The 21,664-nt window shown below is 40.4% G+C and overlaps 2 protein-coding genes and 1 non-coding gene across 3 annotated transcripts; 2 read left to right on the top strand and 1 right to left on the bottom strand.

Moving 5' to 3' along the window:
* The first annotated feature begins 705 nt into the window (after positions 1-705).
* Positions 706-12,747, top strand: LOC144512797 (protein NLRC3-like). Its single transcript, XM_078243731.1, is given in 12 exon segments — positions 706-795; positions 2,416-2,490; positions 4,767-4,965; positions 7,318-7,434; positions 8,055-8,133; positions 8,295-8,499; positions 8,635-8,726; positions 8,728-10,403; positions 10,495-10,668; positions 10,994-11,167; positions 11,857-11,903; positions 12,027-12,747. Coding segments are annotated over 10 exon segments (3,192 nt in total). The 5' UTR covers positions 706-795; positions 2,416-2,490; positions 4,767-4,873; the 3' UTR covers positions 12,563-12,747.
* A 2,368-nt stretch (positions 12,748-15,115) lies between these two features.
* On the top strand, positions 15,116-21,302 carry LOC144512532 (uncharacterized). The gene is made up of 12 exons (XM_078243264.1): positions 15,116-15,120; positions 15,214-15,305; positions 17,567-17,611; positions 17,705-17,797; positions 17,952-18,034; positions 18,318-18,394; positions 18,475-18,577; positions 18,751-18,867; positions 18,969-19,051; positions 19,322-20,732; positions 20,812-20,907; positions 21,118-21,302. The coding sequence occupies exons 1-10, from the start codon at positions 15,116-15,118 to the stop codon at positions 19,518-19,520; spliced, it is 897 nt and encodes a 298-aa protein (XP_078099390.1). The 3' UTR covers positions 19,521-20,732; positions 20,812-20,907; positions 21,118-21,302.
* Positions 16,274-16,346, bottom strand: trnat-ugu (transfer RNA threonine (anticodon UGU)). Its single transcript has one exon. It is a non-coding gene; the product is annotated as a tRNA-Thr (tRNA).
* Positions 21,303-21,664: the final 362 nt, after the last annotated feature.

Here is a 21,664-nt window from a genome sequence, read left to right as displayed (position 1 = left end):
GTGTCAAACTACCATATAACGCGGCAAAACAGTTGTTTGTAACTCCAGTGTACATTATCTTATCCACTCCAAAATTGTTATGCTCAGTTAGAGACCAGGCCTGAGGGAATCTATAAGTCAATCATGAGTTATAGTCATAGCACCGCCTACTCGCAATAGGAAGTATGCCCTGATGAAAATCCTTCGATTTAACTGAAATTTACATCATGTAGTTTAAACATGATATACAGCAATATGACGTATAAATAGTGTTTCTCTAACACCACATAGTGAAGAAAGTAAGTGGTGCACAATTTGAAATATGTAATTTCCGACGCTATGCACTATATGGAGGGATTCATTTGAAATCTTGCGTGCAGCGTCCGACGGTCACGGAAAAACAGTGCGAGGGCCCGTTCATTGCTGCTTGCAGTTTTAATTTTGGTATATCTCTCTAAAGTAACAAATTACAACATTACCAATAATCAGTAATATCATAAATCATCATGTCGTTGTTTGTTAACAGTTAAAATAACTTATAACTGAAGTTTAATTTCCTGTTTATCACTGCTGGTTGTTATAAAGTGTTACTGCTCCTCTGATCTCTGTTGTCAGTGTTTCTGGTTCTACAGGATTCTTTCTGTTTCTGTTTCTCCTCCTCCTCCTCCGCTTCCTCCTGATGAAGCTGAAACAGGTTTGTTGTTTTGCTGTCAGAGACAAAGGTTTCAGTCAACACACACGATAAGATGTCTCGGTGTCCCAGAGGTCTTCCAGGTCGAGCTGCAGCGTGAGAAACCCTCCAATCAGTGCAGTCAAGTACGTAAGTCTTTCACTTTTACATTTTCATATTGTGTTGAGTTCAGGGAGCAGTCTGTCTGTTTTCTCTCCACGTTAGTTAGTGAGCACAGCCAGCAGCTGTAACTGTAACTTCACACTGTGCTATTACTACTTTTACTGCAGTAACATGTCTGAATACTTGCTTTAATCTCAGAAGGAAAGCTTGCACTTGTTATTGTCCTTCATTTATCTGACAGTGTATTACTCTGCAGATTCACAGTTTACACACAAAGTATTAATCAGCAGTAAAACATGATGTAATGTTCCAGATGAAACTATAAAGGAGTTCATATCAGCTCAGGAAGAGGGGGAGGGGATAAAGTTAGGCAACATTTTGGCGAGGAGGAAACTGGCATGTCCATTTTCAAAGGACCTCCATGTATCTGAATGAAAATGTTTCTCTGGACCGATCCTTCTCTTCACAGACACGGCCACTCTTTGATAATCCCATCCAGTTATTATCAGGCAGGTGATGTCCTGCAGGCCTGTCTGCTCTGACGCAGCCTTGTTGGCTGAAAACTTGCATCTTTTCAGTGTAGCTCCTCTTCGCTCCTCTGATCTCTTTAGTCAGAGTGTTTCTGGTTGTCCAGGATTCTTTCTGTCCTCTTCCTCCTCCTGACGAAGCTGCCTGGGTTCAGCTAGAAACCGGTTGGTTCTGGCTCTCTTGTTAAATGATGAAACACAGTGATGCCCCTTTGGCTCCCAGCCCTCAATGTGCTGTCTGTAATGTGGAGTTCTCTGCTGAGGTTTTCTCTGTTAAAGTCCAGAGAACAGCGAGCAGAGAGTCTGTCTGTTTTCTCTCCACATTAGTTATCTGCTCAGCCAGCTGCTGTAACTGTAACTTCACACTGTGCTATTAGTACTTTTACTGCAGTAACATGTCTCAATACTTTCTTTAGTCACAATAATCATCTTCTACTGATACATATCTGTACCTGCATGGCGGAGGCTAGAGAGAGGGGGGAGTTTGGGTTCTTCATTTTCTGTTGACAGCAAGTTTCACAGCAAACTCAAATGTGAACAATTCACCACATCCACGTTCATACAGTTTTCTCCTCTTTTCAAATGGACAATAAATCTGTAAACGCATATCACGGAGTGGAACTGAATTATTCAAACGGCGCGTCATAAAAGTGTTGATTGTTCCCTGACTCAGCCTCTCAGCAGCTTACGGAGGATTCAAAGAAGTGGCTCCACTTGTTATTGTCCTCCATTTATCTGACAGCGTGTTACTCTGCACATTCACAGTTTACACACAAAGTATGAATCAGCAGTAAAACATGATGCAATGTTCCAGAGAATATGCTCTCTCTACTTCTACATCAAGTACATTTAGTGACAGAGCAGGACGCTGGACAGAGTATTTTCACCGTGTAGTATTAATAGTTTGGAGTACTTCTTCCACTGCGTCACTGAGTCTGTTTAACGATAAAGTTTGTTCATCACATTTTAAACATGTTGGAACTCGACTTCGTGTGGAAAGTTCCTCGTGTTGCATTCACGGGACAAAGGAAGAACAAACACACACTGACAACAACAACCACAGTTACACAGAGACAAGAAACAAAGCTCTTATTGTGAAAATCTGCTTCCTGACAGGTGGAGCTGTGACTCATAATGAAACAACTCACCTGAGTTCTTCTCTGTCAACTCTTTGGACTGTTTGAAGAAACTGTAAGTTGCTGTTTGATACTTTAACAACAAGTTTCTCTTTCTACTCTTCAGGGTTTGTTTCTGGCTCTGTAATGTCAAATATATGTTTATGTATGTATGTTTCTACTTCACTTCTTAGGGATTATTCGTTATTTATATAAAGTGCCACCGCAGGAGTTTGGGGATCTGTAGTATAATTAGACTTGATCCTCCCTTCGCCAGTAACATTTTTTCAATGACCCTCCAAAATGATTGTGAAAAGAGGCATGACCTTCCCCATCAATTTATGGATGCCTTCTGTACTGGTTAGCACTTGGCAAAGATGTGCAGATGCCCTTTACTTTTTACAGCCATCACATACATGATTTAACTGCTGCCTTCTCATCTTATACATCACACTCCTCTGTTATGGTGTGGTGGCAATTTCAGTAGATTTACTCACTAACATTGTTGTGGAAACACAATAAGCATGGAAACTAAATGCACACTTCCTGCATTACTTCAAATACTAAGTTATTCCTCTAATTAACTAGTATTCACCTGAAATAAAACAAAAAAACATTGAGACCATTCGGCAAAGCACACTGGGTAGTTAATTCAACACACAAACTGGTTGCTATGGACTCTTCACTAGGCTTCCTCAGTCATTGTATATTTTAGCTATATAGGTAAAGCTGCTGAAGCTGAACATTATCCAAAACATTATCCAAAACATATATGTTTATTTTTAAAGCCGATTTTAAATTACATTGTAACAATTTAACAATTTGCCCTTATGAAATCCAATCGCGGCATGGCTGTCTTGGAACGCAATAGACAGACGGTGGCGGAATGCCCCAACACTTAAATTCAACTAAAATGTAACAGTGACCACTCAGTGTTCGACCTACAGTCTGTTGAGATGCCTATCCAAATGCAGAATCGAAGAGCAATCACACCATAAAACGTTAAGACACGTGAAGAAAAAAGATCCTTATTTTGCCGTAATCCAATGACATGAAAAAAAAGTAATCCACAGCGATCAGTAGATCCACAAAAAGGTAAATGCTACGGTGTATCCAGCAAGGCCTATACGAGCGTCACATTCACCAGCCAGCTCCAAACAGGTGAACGAGGTGAACTTCGCCGTTTAAACAAAGTCCAAATCTACACAAAACCCGCAATCAATTAGTAAGCTGACATCAAATGTATATACATGACATTTAGGAAACCTTTATTGCAAGGTTGGCACGGCAAGATGTCCAGACATAGTGCAACAGTCATTTTCATTTTTTGCGTCCTGCTGCTCTCATCGTCAGCCAGGTAATATTAGTTTTACTAAAGCAGTATATGAAATCAGATGTATTACCTACCAGTTGTTTTGTGTTATTTTAAATATTTATAAAATGTCTGGTCATGCCAAACATAATTATTCCACTCATTTTTTAAACAATGCAATTACCCGTTTCAGCCACCAGGGGAGCAGTGCTCCCTCTGCCCCCCAGCAAACTCATGGGTCAGACCCATCTGGTAGCGGGGGCCGAGACTGAGAGCTACATGGAAAAATATGCACCAAACGAGCCACTTTGAAATTTTGCTGTTTCATGAATACAAAAGTTGTGTGACCCTCACCTCAACAAAGAATAAAAGACATGAGCCTCCCCTATTTTCCTCCGGTGGTCCATTCCATAAATACCGAACGGTCCCTTATTTCCTGAGAAAGTTTGGACGACTCTTGTGTTGAGGATAAATCTACATGTTGTAGCATGAACTACTGCAGAGGAGGTTTTAAATACTTTGCCAGGTGTCTATACGTCTGTCTGTCACAACCGTGAGGCTGCATTCAGGAAACGTTACAGCTGTGTTGAGATCTAAATGAAGGCTGAGTTTGAAGATGGGTATGGTCCGAGCCTTTCTCCTGCTGTCAGAAAACACACCGTCGTCTCCACCAGCGTAAAGTCAGACACAACAGGACTCTACTGTTTCCTCTGGAACCTTTCAGAATAAAATGTAGTGACCTAAATGCCCCTGTTACTGTTGTAGTGATGTGTGGAGGAGGAGGAGTAGTGTCTCCATGTCCATTATTTGACAGTCTACACAGGACAGAAAAGTGACATTAGTGCTGTCTTTACAGCACTAATACAATGTTCTTTACAATGTTCCTGTTCTCCCAGAAAGATAATGAATGACAGAGCAGGATGAGCAGAGATTCATTCAGTGAAGAGCTTCAGACTTTAATTTCTGCTTAATAGCTTCTAGTTTCTCCTGCAGCTTCTGTTTCTGGAGATTAAAAGTGGTCTTCTTCTCTTTCTAACCAGACCTAGCTGAACCTGAACCTGAACCCAGCTGTGTGTCCATGAAGAGTGTCCGGTCCATGGAGAAACCACTACTTTAACAAAGAAGGCGACCTTTAAGGGAGATTAGAATGGAGAAAAGTGTGAGGGAGCGAATTGAAATGGTGGAGAGGAGAATTGAAATGGAGGAGAGGAGAATTGAAATGGAGAGGAGAAGATGGAGGTGAGTTGTTCTGAAACCTCCAACAAACTAGAAGTAGTGTTGTCTCATTGGGTGTGTGGTCTTCTTGTAGAGGGTCTCTGTGTTTCCAGCCTACTGTAGCCTGTCGTCCAGGTGAACTCTGGAATATCTATGGCCCTGTTTTCACCTGGTATTAAAATCTGATCTGAGTGATCTCTGTCAGACCACCCCGGGTCTCTGTTCCCCGCTGGTACCTGGAAAAGGTGGCTACCAGTATCCAATAACCGTATTACTAGTTTGATAAAACGTCCCCAAATTCAACAGTATGTTTGATATTACTACACTACACTATATGACTACAGACATTCCTGCTTTTACAGTGGTGTGAAAAAGTGTTTGCCCCCTTCCTCATTTCCTGTTCCTTTGCATGTTTGTCACACTTAAGTGTTTTGGAACATCAAACCAATTTAAACAAAAGTCAAGGACAACACAAGTAAACACAAAATGCAATTTGTAAATGAAGGTGTTTATTATTAAAGGAGAAAAAAAATCCAAACCATCATGGCCCTGTGTGAAAAAGTGATTGCCCCCCTTGTTAAAACATACTATAACTGTGGTTGTCCACACCTGAGTTCAATTTCTCTAGCCACACCCAGGCCTGATTATTGCCACACCTGTTCACAATCAAGGCATCACTTAAATAGGAGCTGCTTGACAGTAAGGTGCAAGAAGATCCTTAAAAATACACATCATGCGAGACCCAAGAAATTCAGGAACAATTGAGGAAAGAAAGTAATTGAGATATATCAGTCTGGAAAGGGTTATAAAGCCATTTCCAAGCTTTGGGAATCAGCGAACCACAGTGAGGCCATTATCCTAAATGGCGAAGACATGGAACAGTGAACCTTCCAGGGTGACGGCCGCCCAAAATTACCCCAGAGCGCGCGGCTTGACTCATCAGAGGTCACAAAAGACCCCACAACAAGCGTCCAAGGGCTGCAGGCCTCTTGCACTCAGTTAAGGTCAGCGTTCATGCCTCCACCATCAGGAAAGACTGGGCAAATGGCCTGCATGGCAGAGTTCCAAGGAAAACACTGCTGAGCAAAGAACATCAAGCTTGTCTCTCCAATTTCTCCAGAACACATCTTGATGATCCCCAAGACTTTTGGGACAACATTCTGTGGACCGATGAGACAAAAGTGGAACTCTTTGGAAGGTGTGTGTCAAGTATATCTGGCGTGAAGAACACCATTTCATAAAAGAACATTATACCAACTGTAAAATATGGTGGTGGTAGTGTGATGGTCTGGGGGCTGTTTGCTGCTTCAGGACCTGGAAGACTTGCCCGTGATAAAAGGAACTATAGATTCTGCTGTCTGCAAGAGATCCTGAAGATATCAGACCATCTGTTCGTGTACTCAAGCTGAAGCAGACTTGGGTTCTGCAGCTTGGACAATGATCCTAAACACACCAGCAAAGTCCCCTACCGAATGGCTGAGAAAAACAAAATGAAGACTTTGGAGTGGCCTAGCCAAGTCTGATACAGATCCTATTGAGATGTTGTGGTATGACCTTAAAGGCCGTTCATGCTCGAAAACCCTCTAATGTAACTGAATTAGGACAATTCTGCAAGATGAGTGGGCCAAAAATTCCTCCAGGAGCAGCTGTAAAAGCTCATTGCACGTTACTCCTTAAGCAGCTTGGTTGCAGTTGTTGCTGCTAAGGGTGGCCCAACCAGTTATTAGGTTTAGGGGGCAATCACTTTTTCACACAGAGCCATGATGGTTTGGATTTTTTTTCGCCTTTAATAATAAACACCTTCATTTACAAATTGCATTTTGTGTTTACTTGTGTTGTCCTTGACTTTTGTTTAAATTGGTTTGATGTTCCGAAACACTTAAGTGTGACAAACATGCAAAGGAACAGGAAATGAGGAAGGGGGCAAACACTTTTTCACACCACTGTATGTCTGCTTTTGTTATTTATTAGTCTATCATTGGCAGATCTCCACAGCTCTGAGTGAACTAGGGAACTGAGTGGTCAAAGCAGCGGCTGTGAAATGGTTTCATTTAAATTTAGCACAAAAATTAAGGAAACTTGTGTTTGGTAGATTATTTCTCTGTGGTAACAATGCTTTTTGGCAATAAATCTTATACCATTGGAAAGCCTGTTTAGTTCCCTTTCAAACCAAACGAGTCAATGGCAGAATAAGCTGTTTGGCATTGGCAGAGAAGATTTGGAAAAATTTTCATGGGCGCAACCCACATACTCAGCGCTGCTGCTGGAAGGTAAGAATTAAAAACTGATAAACATTACTAATATTTGAAATAAAAACAGTTGTTGTCTGTGTTAAAAGATCTTTTCGATATGCACATTTATCTGTGTTTGTTTCAGGATCCAGCAGCAGAGACCAGAGTCTCCTGAACCTGAACCCAGCTGTTTGTCCTTCAAGAGCGACCGGTCAAACAATTTTTTTATTGAATTTAAACAAAGACATCCATCTGACAGAAAGTAAGTTATCAGTACCATATAGTTGATAGTATGAGATTCATAGATATAGTATTTTAGAAGTATTTCACATAGGCATCATTTCCGTCAGACACTAGATCGTATTAAGTTGCTCTGAGCTGTAAAATCACCTCTTATTATTTGGTATTTAGGCCTTTATTAGTGACAGCTTAGACATGAAAGGGGAGGGGGGGGGGGGGGGGGATGACATGCAGGAAACTATCGCATGTCAGAATTAAACCCACAACCTCTGCGTAAAGAACTGAGCCTCTATATATGGATGGCTCTACCACTAGGCCACCCAGGCACCCATATGTTCACCATTTCAAAACACACAGCAGAACATGACGTCATCTGGGAGCTGACTGGGCAAAGAGAGCAGTCTTCCTCACTCAGACCTGCTTCAGGAGTCCTTTAGGCCAACCATGTTGTAGCCCTTGTTTACTTCTTAGTTCTTTCTGTTGATTCACAGTGGGGTCAGCAGTACCAGCAACACTTTAATGTCAGGGGAAACCATCTGATTCAATGTTGTAATCAACACTTTAAGTCACAGGAAATTACCTTGTGTTTGTCTTTGTGTGGACAGAAATTATGTGAGCTAATTCTTCCTGATTCCTCCACAGAGTGGACCAGGAGAGCTCAGAGGTTCCAATTGGTCAGTCTGCCCAGCAGCATCAAACACACCTGGACTCCATCTTTATGGTCTGTATGTGTACAACAAATACTTTTACATCTATTCTGTTCGCAATCATCTCCACTTCAACTTTTCAGACCAGTGAATTGTCTGCCTGTCCAACAAGTATCTGATGTTTTCTTCCATGATTTCAGTTTGATTGTGTCATTCATATAATCTTCTGTTCCAGCTGCTGGAGGAGAACATCGTCACTTTTGTGAAGAACGAGCTGAAGAAGATCCAGAAGGTTCTGAATCCAGATTACCCAGAATGCTCAGAGAGTCAGAGGGAGGGTGAGGATGAAGAGCAGAGGAGCAGAGAGGCATTTCTAAAGATCACACTGCACTTCCTGAGGAGAATGAAGCAGGACGAGCTGGCTGACCATCTGCAGAGCAGTAAGAGGATTTCTCTAAAGATTTAACTTGCTGGACTAATGGGACGTTTACTAATATCTCCAGAGATGGACCAAAATATGTTCCTGTTTTCTTTATGAATAACTTACTGATGTTCTTTGTTGTGTGTTCATTCAGGAAGTCGTTCTGGAGTTTGTAAACGTAAACTCAAATCTAACCTAAACAAGAAGTTCCAGTGTGTGTTTGAGGGGATTGCTAAAGCAGGAAACCGAAACCCTTCTGAATCAGATGTTCACAGAGATCTACATCACAAAGGGAGGGACTGCAGAGGTCAATGATGAACATGAGGTCAGACAGATTGAAACAGCATCCAGGAAACCAGACAGACCAGAAACAACAATCAGACAAGAAGACATCTTTAAAGCCCCACCTGGAAGAGATGAACCAATCAGAACAGTGATGACAAAGGGAGTGGCTGGCATCGGAAAAACAGTCTTAACACAGAAGTTCACTCTGGACTGGGCTGAAGGCAAAGCCAACCAGGACATCCAGTTCACATTTCCATTCACCTTCAGAGAGCTGAATGTGCTGAAAGAGGAAAAGTACAGCTTGGTGGAACTTGTTGATTACTTCTTTAGTGAAACCAAAGAAGCAGGAATCTGCAGGTTTGAAGAGTTCCCGGTTGTGTTAATCTTTGACGGTCTGGATGAGTGTCGACTTCCAATGGACTTCCTCAACACAAAAATCCTGACTGATGTTACAAAGTCCACCTCAGTGGATGTGCTGCTGACAAACCTCATCAGGGGGAATCTGCTTCCCTCTGCTCGCCTCTGGATAACCACACGACCTGCAGCAGCCAATCAGATCCCTCCTGAGTGTATTGACATGGTGACAGAGGTCAGAGGGTTCACTGACCCACAGAAGGAGGAGTACTTCAGGAAGAGATTCAGAGATGAGGAGCAGGCCAGGAGAATCATCTCCCACATCAAGACATCACGCAGCCTCCACATCATGTGTCACATCCCAGTCTTCTGCTGGATCACTGCTACAGTTCTGGAGGACGTGTTGAAGACCAGAGAGGGAGGAGAGCTGCCCAAGACACTGACTGAGATGTACATCCACTTCCTGGTGGTTCAGTCCAAAGTGAAGATCATCAAGTATGATGGAGGAGCCGAGACGGATCCACACTGGAGTCCAGAGAGCAGGAAGATGACGGAGTCTCTGGGAAAACTGGCTTTTGAGCAGCTGCAGAAAGGCAACCTGATCTTCTATGAATCAGACCTGACAGATTGTGGCATCGATATCACAGCAGCCTCAGTGTACTCAGGAGTGTTTACGCAGATCTTTAAAGAGGAGAGAGGACTGTACCAGGACAAGGTGTTCTGCTTTGTCCATCTGAGTGTTCAGGAGTTTCTGGCTGCTCTTCATGTCCATCTGACATTCATTAACTCTGGAGTCAACCTGCTGTCAGAAGAACAAACATCATCAATACGTTCCTACCAGAGTGCTGTGGACAAGGCCTTACAGAGTCCAAATGGACACCTGGACTTATTCCTCCGCTTCCTCCTGGGTCTGTCTTTGCAGACCAATCAGAACCTCCTACGAGGTCTGCTGACACAGACAGGAAGTACCTCAGAGACCAATCAGGAAGCAGTGGAGTACATCAAGAACAAGATCAGTGAGAATCTGTCTGCAGAGAAAAGCATCAATCTGTTCCACTGTCTGAATGAACTGAATGATCGTTCTCTAGTGGAGGAGATCCAACAGTACCTGAGTTCAGGAATTTTCTCCACAGATGATCTGTCTCCTGCTCAGTGGTCAGCTCTGGTCTTCATCTTACTGGCATCAGAAGAAGATCTGGATGTGTTTGACCTGAAGAAATACTCTGCTTCAGAGGAGGCTCTTCTGAGGCTGCTGCCAGTGGTCAAAGCCTCCAACAAAGCTCTGTAAGTGGGATTTATTCATCATTAAATAATATGATATCTTTCAACAGAAGTTAGTAATAAATAACTTGTTTCCTTCCTGTTGTCTCTCCAGACTGAGTGGCTGTAATCTGTCAGAGAGAAGCTGTGAAGCTCTGTCCTCAGTTCTCAGCTCCCAGTCCTCTAGTCTGAGAGAGCTGGACCTGAGTAACAACAACCTGCAGGATTCAGGAGGGGAGCTGATCTCTGTTGGACTGAAGAGTCCACACTGCACACTGGAGACTCTCAGGTCAGGAGTCATTAACCAGTTCAACTGATGACCATTTAAACTCTTATTAACTTTAGTTGATAAACAGCTGACATGTAGCTTTGTGTCTGTTTTACAAGTTACGATTAACTTGTAAAAGTAATTTCGAGACTCAGCCTTACTTTCCATGAGGATTATTAATCATTTGCTTTTGTTGTTGAATAATTAAATACCACAGATGATTTTAAAGGTGTATTCTAAATCTGGACCAACATGTACTGTACCTGGACAACAAACAAACATAAAACAAACACATGGCTCCATGTGTTGACAGGGGGTTCCTTTGTGTTGTTTTGTGTGTTTGCAGTCTGTCAGGCTGTCTGATCTCAGAGGAAAGCTGTTCTTCTCTGGTCTCAGTTCTGAGCTCCAACCCCTCCCATCTGAGAGAGCTGGACCTGAGCTACAATCATCCAGGAGACTCAGGAGTGAAGCAACTCTCAGCGGGACTGACAGATCCTCTCTGGAGACTGGACACTCTCAGGTACAAACACTGATGAACAAAAAGGAGATAATTGTGTAGGAAGTTTTAAAGGAGAACTAAAACAACAACTCCGTTTTGTTAATAATTTATGTAATTTGACAGATATCTGTATGTTAAAGGAACTGTCGGTGGTTTGAAGAAATATCCTTTTTTCCCTCTTTCCTGTAATCAAATCAGTTTCAACTCCACAGAGAAATGTCCAGGACAGGTATAGCCTAGCTTAGCACAGAGCAATGTGCTTTCTATGCTGTAACAGGAGTGTGTGGATGAAGCATTAATCTACTCTTTCGGCAGACTAGTTAGCTAGCTGTTTATAATGTCAGTTGATGGTGCTACATGGCTCATGTGATCGATCAGAGACGTACACTGACGTCTGGACCAATTACTGTACAAAGTTCCTTTTGTGCTGGGAAAGTACCGACTCTAAGTTCAAAATGTCCCTCAAAACGCTCTTTCCTAGTCGCTGCGGTGCAAACACAATATATGTGTGTGTGAGAGTGATGTAATGTTGATGTTTCTCTATAGAGAAAGCCCACTTTAAAGGACATTAAATTGACTTCAATATTTCAATTGATTGACAGCCCAAATATGAATATAAAAAGAGCAAATTCCAACCCTACATTTGATTAAAACGAAAACTGTGTGTGTGAGCATGATGTAATTCCCCCCCACCCTCCTCCTCCTTTCAGGGTGGAGCCTGCTGGAGTCAGATGGTTGACACCAGGTCTGAGGAAGTGTAAGTGTGTTTTTAATTTCATTCATCAAACTGTGAAATCACTCATTCAACCCTCTGATGTCATCATCAAAGTGCTGATAGGTTAATAACTGCAGCTGTGTTGTGTCTCGTTCTCTCCGTCAGATTCCTATGAACTCACACTCAACACAAACACAGTGAACAGAAAACTCAAACTGTCTGACAACAACAGGAAGGTGACATGTGTGCAGGAGGAGGATCAGCCATATCCTGATCATCCAGAGAGGTTTGACTGTCCTCAGCTGCTGTGTAGAGATGGTCTGACTGGTCGCTGCTACTGGGAGGTTGATTGGAGAGGAGATGTTTTTATATCAGTGAGTTACAGAGGAATCAAGAGGAGAGGATACAGTGATGACTGTGTATTTGGATGGAATGATCAGTCCTGGCGTCTGATCTGCTCTGATGGTCGTTACGCTGTCTGGCACAATAAAAGAGAAACATCCATCTCCTCCTCCTCTGTCTCTGGTAGAGTAGCAGTGTATGTTGACTGTCCTGCTGGCACTCTGTCCTTCTTCACAGTCTCCTCTGACTCACTGATCCACCTCTACACCTTCAACACCACATTCACTCAACCGCTTTATCCTGGGTTTGGTTTCTGGTTCAGGTGTCCTGGTTCCTCAGTGTCTCTGTGTTCTGTATAGGACGGAGAGTCTCCTCCTGTTTCTCACTGCTGATCAGTTGAGTCTGTACAGGATCACACTTACAGAAACATGTCAGGTTATTGTTATAAACTAATGAATGAATTTTGTATAGAAATCTAATTGTGATTTTTCTGCCAGATACTGTGATTTCGATGCGTGAATAAAAAAGTTTAGTTAAAGTTCAATATTGACTGTGTAACAGATAAAATATGTCATGGAGCATTACAACATGAGACACACTGTTAAAAGGACTATTTTATGCAAGGATGAGAACATAGATATGAACAGTCATAGTATTGTATGTCAAAAAGTGAAAAAATTACAGTATAGCATGTCGACAAAAGTCGTAGTATAGCATGGCGAGAAAGGTCATATAAAGTGATATAAAAGTAATAGTATAGTATGTCGAAAAAAAGTGATACAAAAGTGATGGTATAGTAGGTCGAAAAAAGTGAAAAAGTGATAGTATATCATGTCGACAAAAGTCAGTTTAATAAAAGTGATAAAAAGTCATAGTAGTATTTCGAAAAAACGCAATAAAAGTCATAGTATAGTATGTCGAAAAAAGTCATACTATAAGTGTCAAAAAAGTGATCAGAAATTCATAGTATTCTATGTCACAAAAAAGTCATAGTATAGTATATTGAAAAATGTATGTCGAAAAAAGCATAATAAAAAGTTATAGTAAAGTATGTTGACAAAAGTCATACTATAGTATGTAAAAAGGTGATAAAAAGTCATAGTATAGTATGTTGAAATCACTGATAAAGAAGTGATAATATAGTATGTACAGTTTTAAAAAAGTCATAGTATATTATTTCAAAAAATGTGATAAAAAAGTCATAGTATAGTATGTCGAAAAAAGTGTTGAAAGTCATAGTATAGTCATAAATAGTTATAAAAAAAGTCATAGTATATGTCGACAAAAGTGATAAAAAGTCATAATATAAATGTCGAAAAAAGTGATAGAAATGTCATAGTATAGGATGTCGAAAAAAGTAAACAAAAAATCATAGTATAGCATGTCGACAAAAGTCATACAAAGTAAAAGTATAGTATGTCAAAAAAACTGATAGTCATGTCGAAAAAAGTGATACAAAAGTGATGGTACAGTAGGTCGAAAAAAGTGATAGTATATCATGTCAACAAAAGTCAGTTTAATAAAAGTGATAAAAAAGTCATAGTATAGTATTTTGAAAAAACACAATAAAAAAGTCATAGTAGAGTATGTCAAAAAAAGTGATGAAAAAGTCATAGTATATTATGTCAAAAAATGTCATAGTATCGTAAGTCGAAAAAAATGATAACATAGTCATATGTTGACAAAAGTCATACAAAAGTCAAAAAAACTGATAAAGTCATGTCGAAAAAAGTGATACAAAAGTGATGGTATAGTAGGTCGAAAAAAGTGAAAAAGTGATAGTATATCATGTCGACAAAAGTCAGTTTAATAAAAGTGATAAAAAGTCATATTTCGAAAAAAACGCAATAAAAGTCATAGTATAAGTATCAAAAAAGTGATCAGAAATTCATAGTATCCTATGTCACAAAAAAGTCATAGTATAGTATATTGAAAAATGTATGTCGAAAAAAGCAAAGTTATAGTAAAGTATGTTGACAAAAAGTCATACTATAGTATGTAAAAAGGTGAAAAGTCATAGTATAGTATGTTGAAATCACTGATAAGAAGTGATAATATAGTCATAGTATAGTATGTCAAAACAAGTCATAGTAAATTATGTCGAAAAGTATGTTGAAAAAAGTGATAAAAAGTCACAGTATAGTATGGCAAAAAGTGGTAAAAATGTCATAGTATTGTATGTGGAAAAAAAGTGATAAAAAGTCATAGTAAATTATGTTGAAAAGTACGTTGAAATGAGTGATAAAGTCACAGTATATTATGTTGAAAAAAGTTAAATAAGTCATAGTATAGTATGCTGAAAAAAGTGATAAAAAAGTAATGCTATATTATGTCAAAAATGTATTATTTTGTTTATTTTGTTGTTTTATTATTATTTTATTTATTTTATTTCATATTATATATTATTACTATTCTCCATTTCAGCTGTGATATTGCGGTCTGTAAAAGAAAGACGTGTTCGAGGAGCGAGGAAGGATCTCCAAGGAACTATAGGCGAGCATACAAGAAAGAAGCCATGCAGCTAAAAGCCATTGCTAACTCCGCCCAAACAGCTGACGAATTCATGTGACACTTCAGAGGAAAGGACGTCTCAACACTCTAAAACACATTTGCTCATTGCCTCTCTCCTCCGATGATTTGCTTGCGTCTTAGCCTCTCCCACCAAGGAGGCCCGGGAGCAAATCATCAGAGGAGAGAGGACAGCACGGCTTCCGGGAAGGCTGCTCGATGTTCCCTCCTCGATGCTTGGTCCACGGTCCTCGGGGCAGAAATAAGAGCTTTGAGACGGCCTTCACCAAGGAGGGACAGAACAACTTCTGGTTCAGCCGAGGACCGAGGAGTCGAGTAGCTCAAATTAAGGGATGAGATGAGATTCAGCCTTGCTCTTGTCTCTCCCGTAATTCCTCGGTGGGATGGGGTACGACGCGAGGAAGGGAAGAAAGTGGAGGAGCCGGGGAAGTGAGATGCAGCCTCTGTGTAGCTATGCTTGTGTCTGTGTGTTTGATTGCAGGAGTGGAGCCAGGTGTGCGGGAGTCAGCAATCAGCCTCTGCTTCTGCGGTTTTTCCTGCAACTCACCGTCAGATCGGAGAGAAGACTGTGCTGTCAGTCTATGACTGTTCTTCCATTTGCTTCGTTGTATATCATTCACTCAACCGTGTCTCTAATGTCAGTAATCAGCTGGGGAAGTTTAATGCTGAGATCTTTAACTTAAGGTGGATTTTCCCAAAGAAGTTTCCCTTTCTCCGGGTCTACATCATTTGCTTCAGCCTAAGATAAAATACATCTACTTTAAATGAGAAGCTGTTAATGCCAGAGTTTTTAGTAAGTAGACTTTGACTCTGTGTGTGTTTCCCATCACGGTAGATTGAGACCCGCAAAAGTAGACAACATTTTTTCTCAATCAACGATCTATTTTATAGTGCACACAGACTAACGGCCTCCAGCCCCTCCGTCTTCGTAAAGTTGTGCATGTGTGACAGCACCAACAATTCACTTCAGGCTTAGAGGCTGGTAGTAACCATGGATGTAGCATGCTGCTTGTAGTGTTGTGGCTTCCCGTGGGAACATCTTCTATCAGAGTCTGGTTGTTCACCCTCCCTGCAGCAGTCTCCTCCGCTGGAGCTGATCTTTTATAATGGAGTTAACTGAAGCTAACCGCTACCCAGAGATAACAGAGCCTGTTCCCGTTCTTCGTCTCCATGACCGTACCCTTTAACTTTATTTATAGACTCAAGACCGACTAAAACCCGAAATTTTATTAAGTTGGCTCTAAAAGTTTTTTAACTTAATTCAGAGTAAACAAACAAACAATGATCCATAACAAACAAAATGAACAAGAATTAACTTTGGATAGCCTTAGTGTAATATGATTTAACAGGCGTTACGAAGAGACATGCGTAGACATAAGTACAGTTTTGAAATTTATAATAACATGTAACTTTCTGTATGGCTCACTTTATGGTTTTAAGCTTATATAGTTAATAAGCTAACATATAACTTTTGGGCTCTGGGAAATCAGGTATTAAGTTTTAACTACTGGAGACACACTATGTTGAAGTAATTGACAAACAGGCACTGCTGGGATTTGAACCCAGGATCTCCTGTTTACAAGACAGGCGCTTTAACCACTAAGCTACAGTGCCTCCTACAGGTTACCCCCCCTCCTGCAATACAATGAGCTAGTGAACAGGGATGTGACACAATTAAAACTGTTTTGCAAATGTTTTTTGAGAAAGGAAATGGATTTAGCACATTTTTAGTTAGATAGATAGATAGATAAATAGATAGCTACTTTATTCATCCCCAAGGGGAAATTCAAGTTCCCAGTAGCTTAATACATCACACACAACATACACATACATCATAAACAGGATGATAAAAATAACAAATCCACATGAATAGCATGGACAATAAAAGAAATGATACTAAATAAAAATCCACATGAATGTACTAAGGGATGTATAAGCATGAGACGCTTGTAGTGACAGAGCAGGGACTGACCCTGTGATTCAGTATGTATGGTAAGGTGCTCTAAAGTCTAGAGACCAGCATTAAATATGAACAATATACGGGAATAACGTAAACAGTAGGATAGACACAAATCAACAGTCAACGTTAGAGGTTTGAAGTAATAGGATTACAGCCATTGTTCAAGTATTGAGTCAGACCTCAGTCCATGCTGGGGGAAGGAGGGAGGGAGGGGTTGTGCATATGGGCTATTATAGCCAGTAAACAGTGTAAACAGTGGGCCAGTGGACAGTCAGTACATAACTGTTGTTATAGGAGGTAGTGGAAGTGGTGGAGAGGGAGGAGAGGCAGACAGACTATGCAGAGAAGTCTATCTCTCCTCTTCCCTTTTGTGAAGCATTGTAGAGTTGTATGGCCCTGGGGACAAATGACTTTCTCAGTCTGTCCGTTGTGCATGGCAGTGTGCGTAGTCTTGAGCCAACCCTGCTCTTCTGCTTTGTGATAGTGCTGTGGAGTGGATGACAGTCGTTGTCCAAAATGTTGAGCCGTTTGTTCAGGGTCCTTATCTGATATTGAAGTGATGCACTCCAGTTCAGCGCCCACGACAGAGCGTAATGTGTAACACTGATTTCTGTTTTTTATCTTTGCCCCACTCCCTCAAAAAAGGCAAAACTGCTTGAGCTGTACAAGGCACCAGCAACAGACCATTGTTCAGGTGGACCAGGCATTAGTTTATCTGGCTGACCTTTTAAGTATTTGCCCACAACCTCTCCTAGAAGATGACCTCCACACCTCATATCCATGGCTTACAGATGATGTAAGTAGACATGAATGCATGTGATGTGTCATTACACCAATGTTTTAAATAGTGACAGCTTTACCTGTTCCTTTACAGCCAGTGAATGCGAGAGTTCTCCAGCTGGCAAGACCTCTGGAGAACGTAAGATAAGTTTTATTGTAATTTGTCTTTGTTATGGATAGTGCATACAAAAACAGTATGCAGCTAACCAAAAGCCATTGCTCTTTTTAACAGGTGTTTACTCTGCAAACATTTCATTTCACGGCTTGGTGGAGGAATTGGATCAATGGGGATTCAATCAGCTCCCGCCATTTGCATTGCATTCAGGTATGCATGTGTTTTATCTGCATATTATTTTGCTTTATCTTAGAAAACAAACTACTGTCACAACTGATGATAACTTTATAATTGTGACAGTGTAACAGAAGAAAACATCATTCCTTAGTGTTGCAGCTGTGGTGTTAAATATTTTTTATTCAAGGGCTTAAAGCAAGGCTCAAAGGTTCTGTTTCCACGGGTTGTTGGCCATCAAACTCCAGATTTGGTAATCATTTCATTCTGTGGGTGAGTACTGCTGTGAAACTGAGAGGGTTTTTTTCTTAAGACTTATTGGGGACATTGCTATATATATATATATATATATATATATATATATATATATATATATATATATTTAGAGATACAGGATAGAAGGTGGGAAGGTCCAGGGCCAGATTAAAACCTGACATGACTATTATGCTATGCCCGTAGCCATTGAGCCACCATGGATAACCATAAAAAGGCTTCAGTAATTTTTATTTGCATGTAGTGGACTGCACTATACTTATACTGGCCATTTTGTTGACAGGTATTTGATGGCTCAAAAACAGAAATCCGAGTCTACGATTCCCTTGAAAAGTACACCTTGATTTTGGACATTCTAAGGTATGTAAACACATTTATTCTAATAAACTGTGACATTATATGAAAAACACAACACTGAATGATACAGCTGTTGTTTTTAGCCTTGCATTTCAGAACATATGGAGGCTGAAGGAATGGTCCATTTCATATCCAGACCAGTGGAGACAGAAAGATGGCGTCAACTGTGGTGTCTTTGTCTGCACTGTAAGTACTAGTTTTGTAAAAGGAAAAAAAAAATGATTTAGCCTACCCCTTCTTGGTATTGTCAAATTATTTAAGGAATTGCTATTGTTTTAATAGAAAGTATACTTAGGTTATTACATAGATTAACTTCATGTTGTACAAACATTGATTGTTTTTTATGTCACCCACTTCAGGCAGCTGAGCTTGATATCAAAGGGACAGACATGACGAATGAACCCTTGAACCAAGTCCAGTTGGGGCATCACAGGATGTATCACGCAGCCTGCTTGATTGCCGATTCTGTTCCTAAGGTGATGTAAAAATCATAAGACACTAGGCGACTGATAATATAGGCAGGGTATGAAATATGTTACATGTAAATCTTTAACAGTTCAAATATTATTTTTTGTAGGGGAAGAAAGTGCGTGAGTCTTGCATGGCACAGGCAATTCATGCCTGCAATTACTACGACAGCACTGGAAAGGGGCAGTCAAGGTACAGTAGTATTAGAGTTGTTAAAACAATGCACCAAGTACCAGATTCACAGCTTGGAGCTGACCTTGTCAGCTGCACATAGTTTATTGGCAATATTATCTTCAAATCTTAAGCTTTGTACAGTTCAACTAAATGTTGGTAGTGTAGGATCAATGTAGCATCTGGATCGCAGTTGGCATTAGCACACTCTGCAGCCTGAATCAGGCCCAGTGATTGTATTTGTTGTAGCTGCTCCTTCATTTACACCTGTCATGTCTCTTGAAATTGTAGGCCATTGTATCCACATGTGCAGAAGGACTGGGTGAAATGCGAGACATGCAATGGCTGGCTGCACAAAGACTGTGCCTGTTATGAGCCCAGTCAGTCAGGCATTTTCACATGTGGGTGTGACCTGCCTGAGCCATACGCCTTCACCCAACCTGGTCTCACGGCAGTCCGTGTAAATGTCACGTTATTTTTAATCTATTGATACGTGTTCACGGGGACGTTATTCTCGTTTTTTTTCGTGGTGGCCAGCACGAAATACCCTACGGGGAAAGGACGCCTCACACGCTGGGAGACGGCCGCCGGGGACGCGCGACAATAACGGGATGACGGAGGTTGGGTTTAGGAAAAACACTACGGGGAAAGGACGCCTCACACGCCGGGAGACGGCCGCTGGGGACGCGTGACAATAACGGGACGGTTGTGATTAGGAAGACTACGGGAAACAAAACACCACACGCAGGATGCGAACCCCGCTCGCCCGGGTGAAAGTCCTGTGTTGTTTGACCTATCCACCCTATGCGGATTTTCGGCTTTTTATACTACTCCCTATCATTTTCGTGCTATGACCACGAAATATGCTTCCCATTGAAATACATTACTTCACATTTTCATGCTGGCCACCACGAAAAAAACGAGAAAAACGTCCCCGTGAACACATATCAATAGATTAAATAACGTGACCATTTCACGAACTGCCATGAGACCGGGCTGCTTCACCAGGTTTGACCAACCTTCTCCTACTAATTTAATCAATTAAACACCTGAATGCATGACAGTAACTGCTGTGGGAATTTAGCTGCAGCTTCTATAAAGACTGAAGCAGGACATCATTGGATCTTTTATGGGCTTTTTTATACTGTCAAACGGCAGTACATAAACATTCTCTTCATCTTCCTCTATCACTTAGTAGTTCACACAACACAAATGCCACCTTGTGGTCTAAAAGTTCAACATCAAAAATCATGTGTTTGTATTTAACCTAACCTTGCTTTTAACTGCATTTTTTAACCATCTGAACCATTCCACCATCATGAAATGTAACTTATAAATTAATAATAATGAACAAAGAATACAACAACCATTCTTTGACAAATGTGACATATATACTGTGCTGTATTGCTGCGTATTTGTTTTTATGTACTTTGCAGTACTTTGACCTGCCTCAAGAACAAAGGGGTTGAAGGCCTAATTTCCAAGGAAAGAATAAAAGTTTGTATTGTTTATTCTAGTTATTTATGAACAGTAAATGTTGAACCAGTGTTCTTAACAGATGTCATTCTTAAAGGAACTGAAAGAAATGCTTGACAGTGGGGAAAGGAAATCCAACAGGATGTTCCTTTGGCAAAACCCTGGGGGAAACCGTGCCCTGAAAACAAACCTTAACGGAAAGCCAACATGTTTCAATGAGAAACACGTAAGTAATTTTTTTAAAAGTGGCATTTTGTCAAAGAGTGTATGAATAAATGTTTATTTACCCTTATTATGTCCAACAGATGAATGACCTCATTGATTTGATAAAGCCAAAGTTGTCGTTGGATTACAGCCTCCTCCCAAACATTGACTTTGTCAGTGATGTCATGGTGCCAGAGGTATGTTCCAATTTTAGTTGAAGAAAGACATAAAGGTTTCCATTAATGTCACAGTTCTACCATTCTAACAGAATTTAGCTTACTGTTACTTGATCACCCATAAATATAATTACATCTGTTAATTTAACATTAATAAAGCTGGTAATGTGTCCTCTTCCTTGTTTATTTTTTCCTATGTTGTCCTGAACTAAAATGTTTTCTTTTATGCAGGCCACAATTGACATCCTGGTGAGATTTGAGGGTTTTTCCAGATTTTATGCAGAGAAAATCCTTGGAACGATCATCGAGTGATCAGGTGCTGGATCAATCAAGACGATTCGACTGTTACTTTTGTTACTGTACTGTAGGCTACTTGAGTGGAATTTTTAATTAAACTTTTACATTTTTGTATTTCATTTGATGTTGCTTTGTCACTCAACTCTACATTTTGTCCTTCACTACATTTATTTGACATTAGTTTCTAGATCAAGATTTGATACAAAGGGTAATGTGACAAGCTTTTAAAATGCAACACATTGGTAAAGATTAAACCAGTCAGGAAGACATGGACCTGCATAATCGATAGTACTACTCATACAACTACGACTAATAATAATTTAATCATTGTTATTTCTATTAATAGTAATGATCAATAAAATTTGACAGACAAAAGATAATGATTTTTATTTATTTATTTTTACATTTATTCAGCACAGTGTTGCCAACACAATGACAAAGGGGAGGTGTATTAAATGACCACTCCAAAGACCACTCAGTA

The sequence above is a fragment of the Sander vitreus genome, chromosome 24 (genome assembly GCF_031162955.1).
Source record: "Sander vitreus isolate 19-12246 chromosome 24, sanVit1, whole genome shotgun sequence".
Lineage (NCBI taxonomy): Eukaryota > Metazoa > Chordata > Actinopteri > Perciformes > Percidae > Sander > Sander vitreus.
This window is presented reverse-complemented; position numbering and strand designations above follow the sequence as displayed.

What these genes read in the sequence shown, in the direction of transcription:
- LOC144512532 (XM_078243264.1), top strand. An exon ending in TTGATTTTGGACATTCTAAG is followed by an intron (nt 18,395 to 18,474) that starts GTATGTAAACAC and finishes TGTTGTTTTTAG; the next exon opens with CCTTGCATTTCAGAACATAT. An exon ending in GTGGTGTCTTTGTCTGCACT is followed by an intron (nt 18,578 to 18,750) that starts GTAAGTACTAGT and finishes CACCCACTTCAG; the next exon opens with GCAGCTGAGCTTGATATCAA.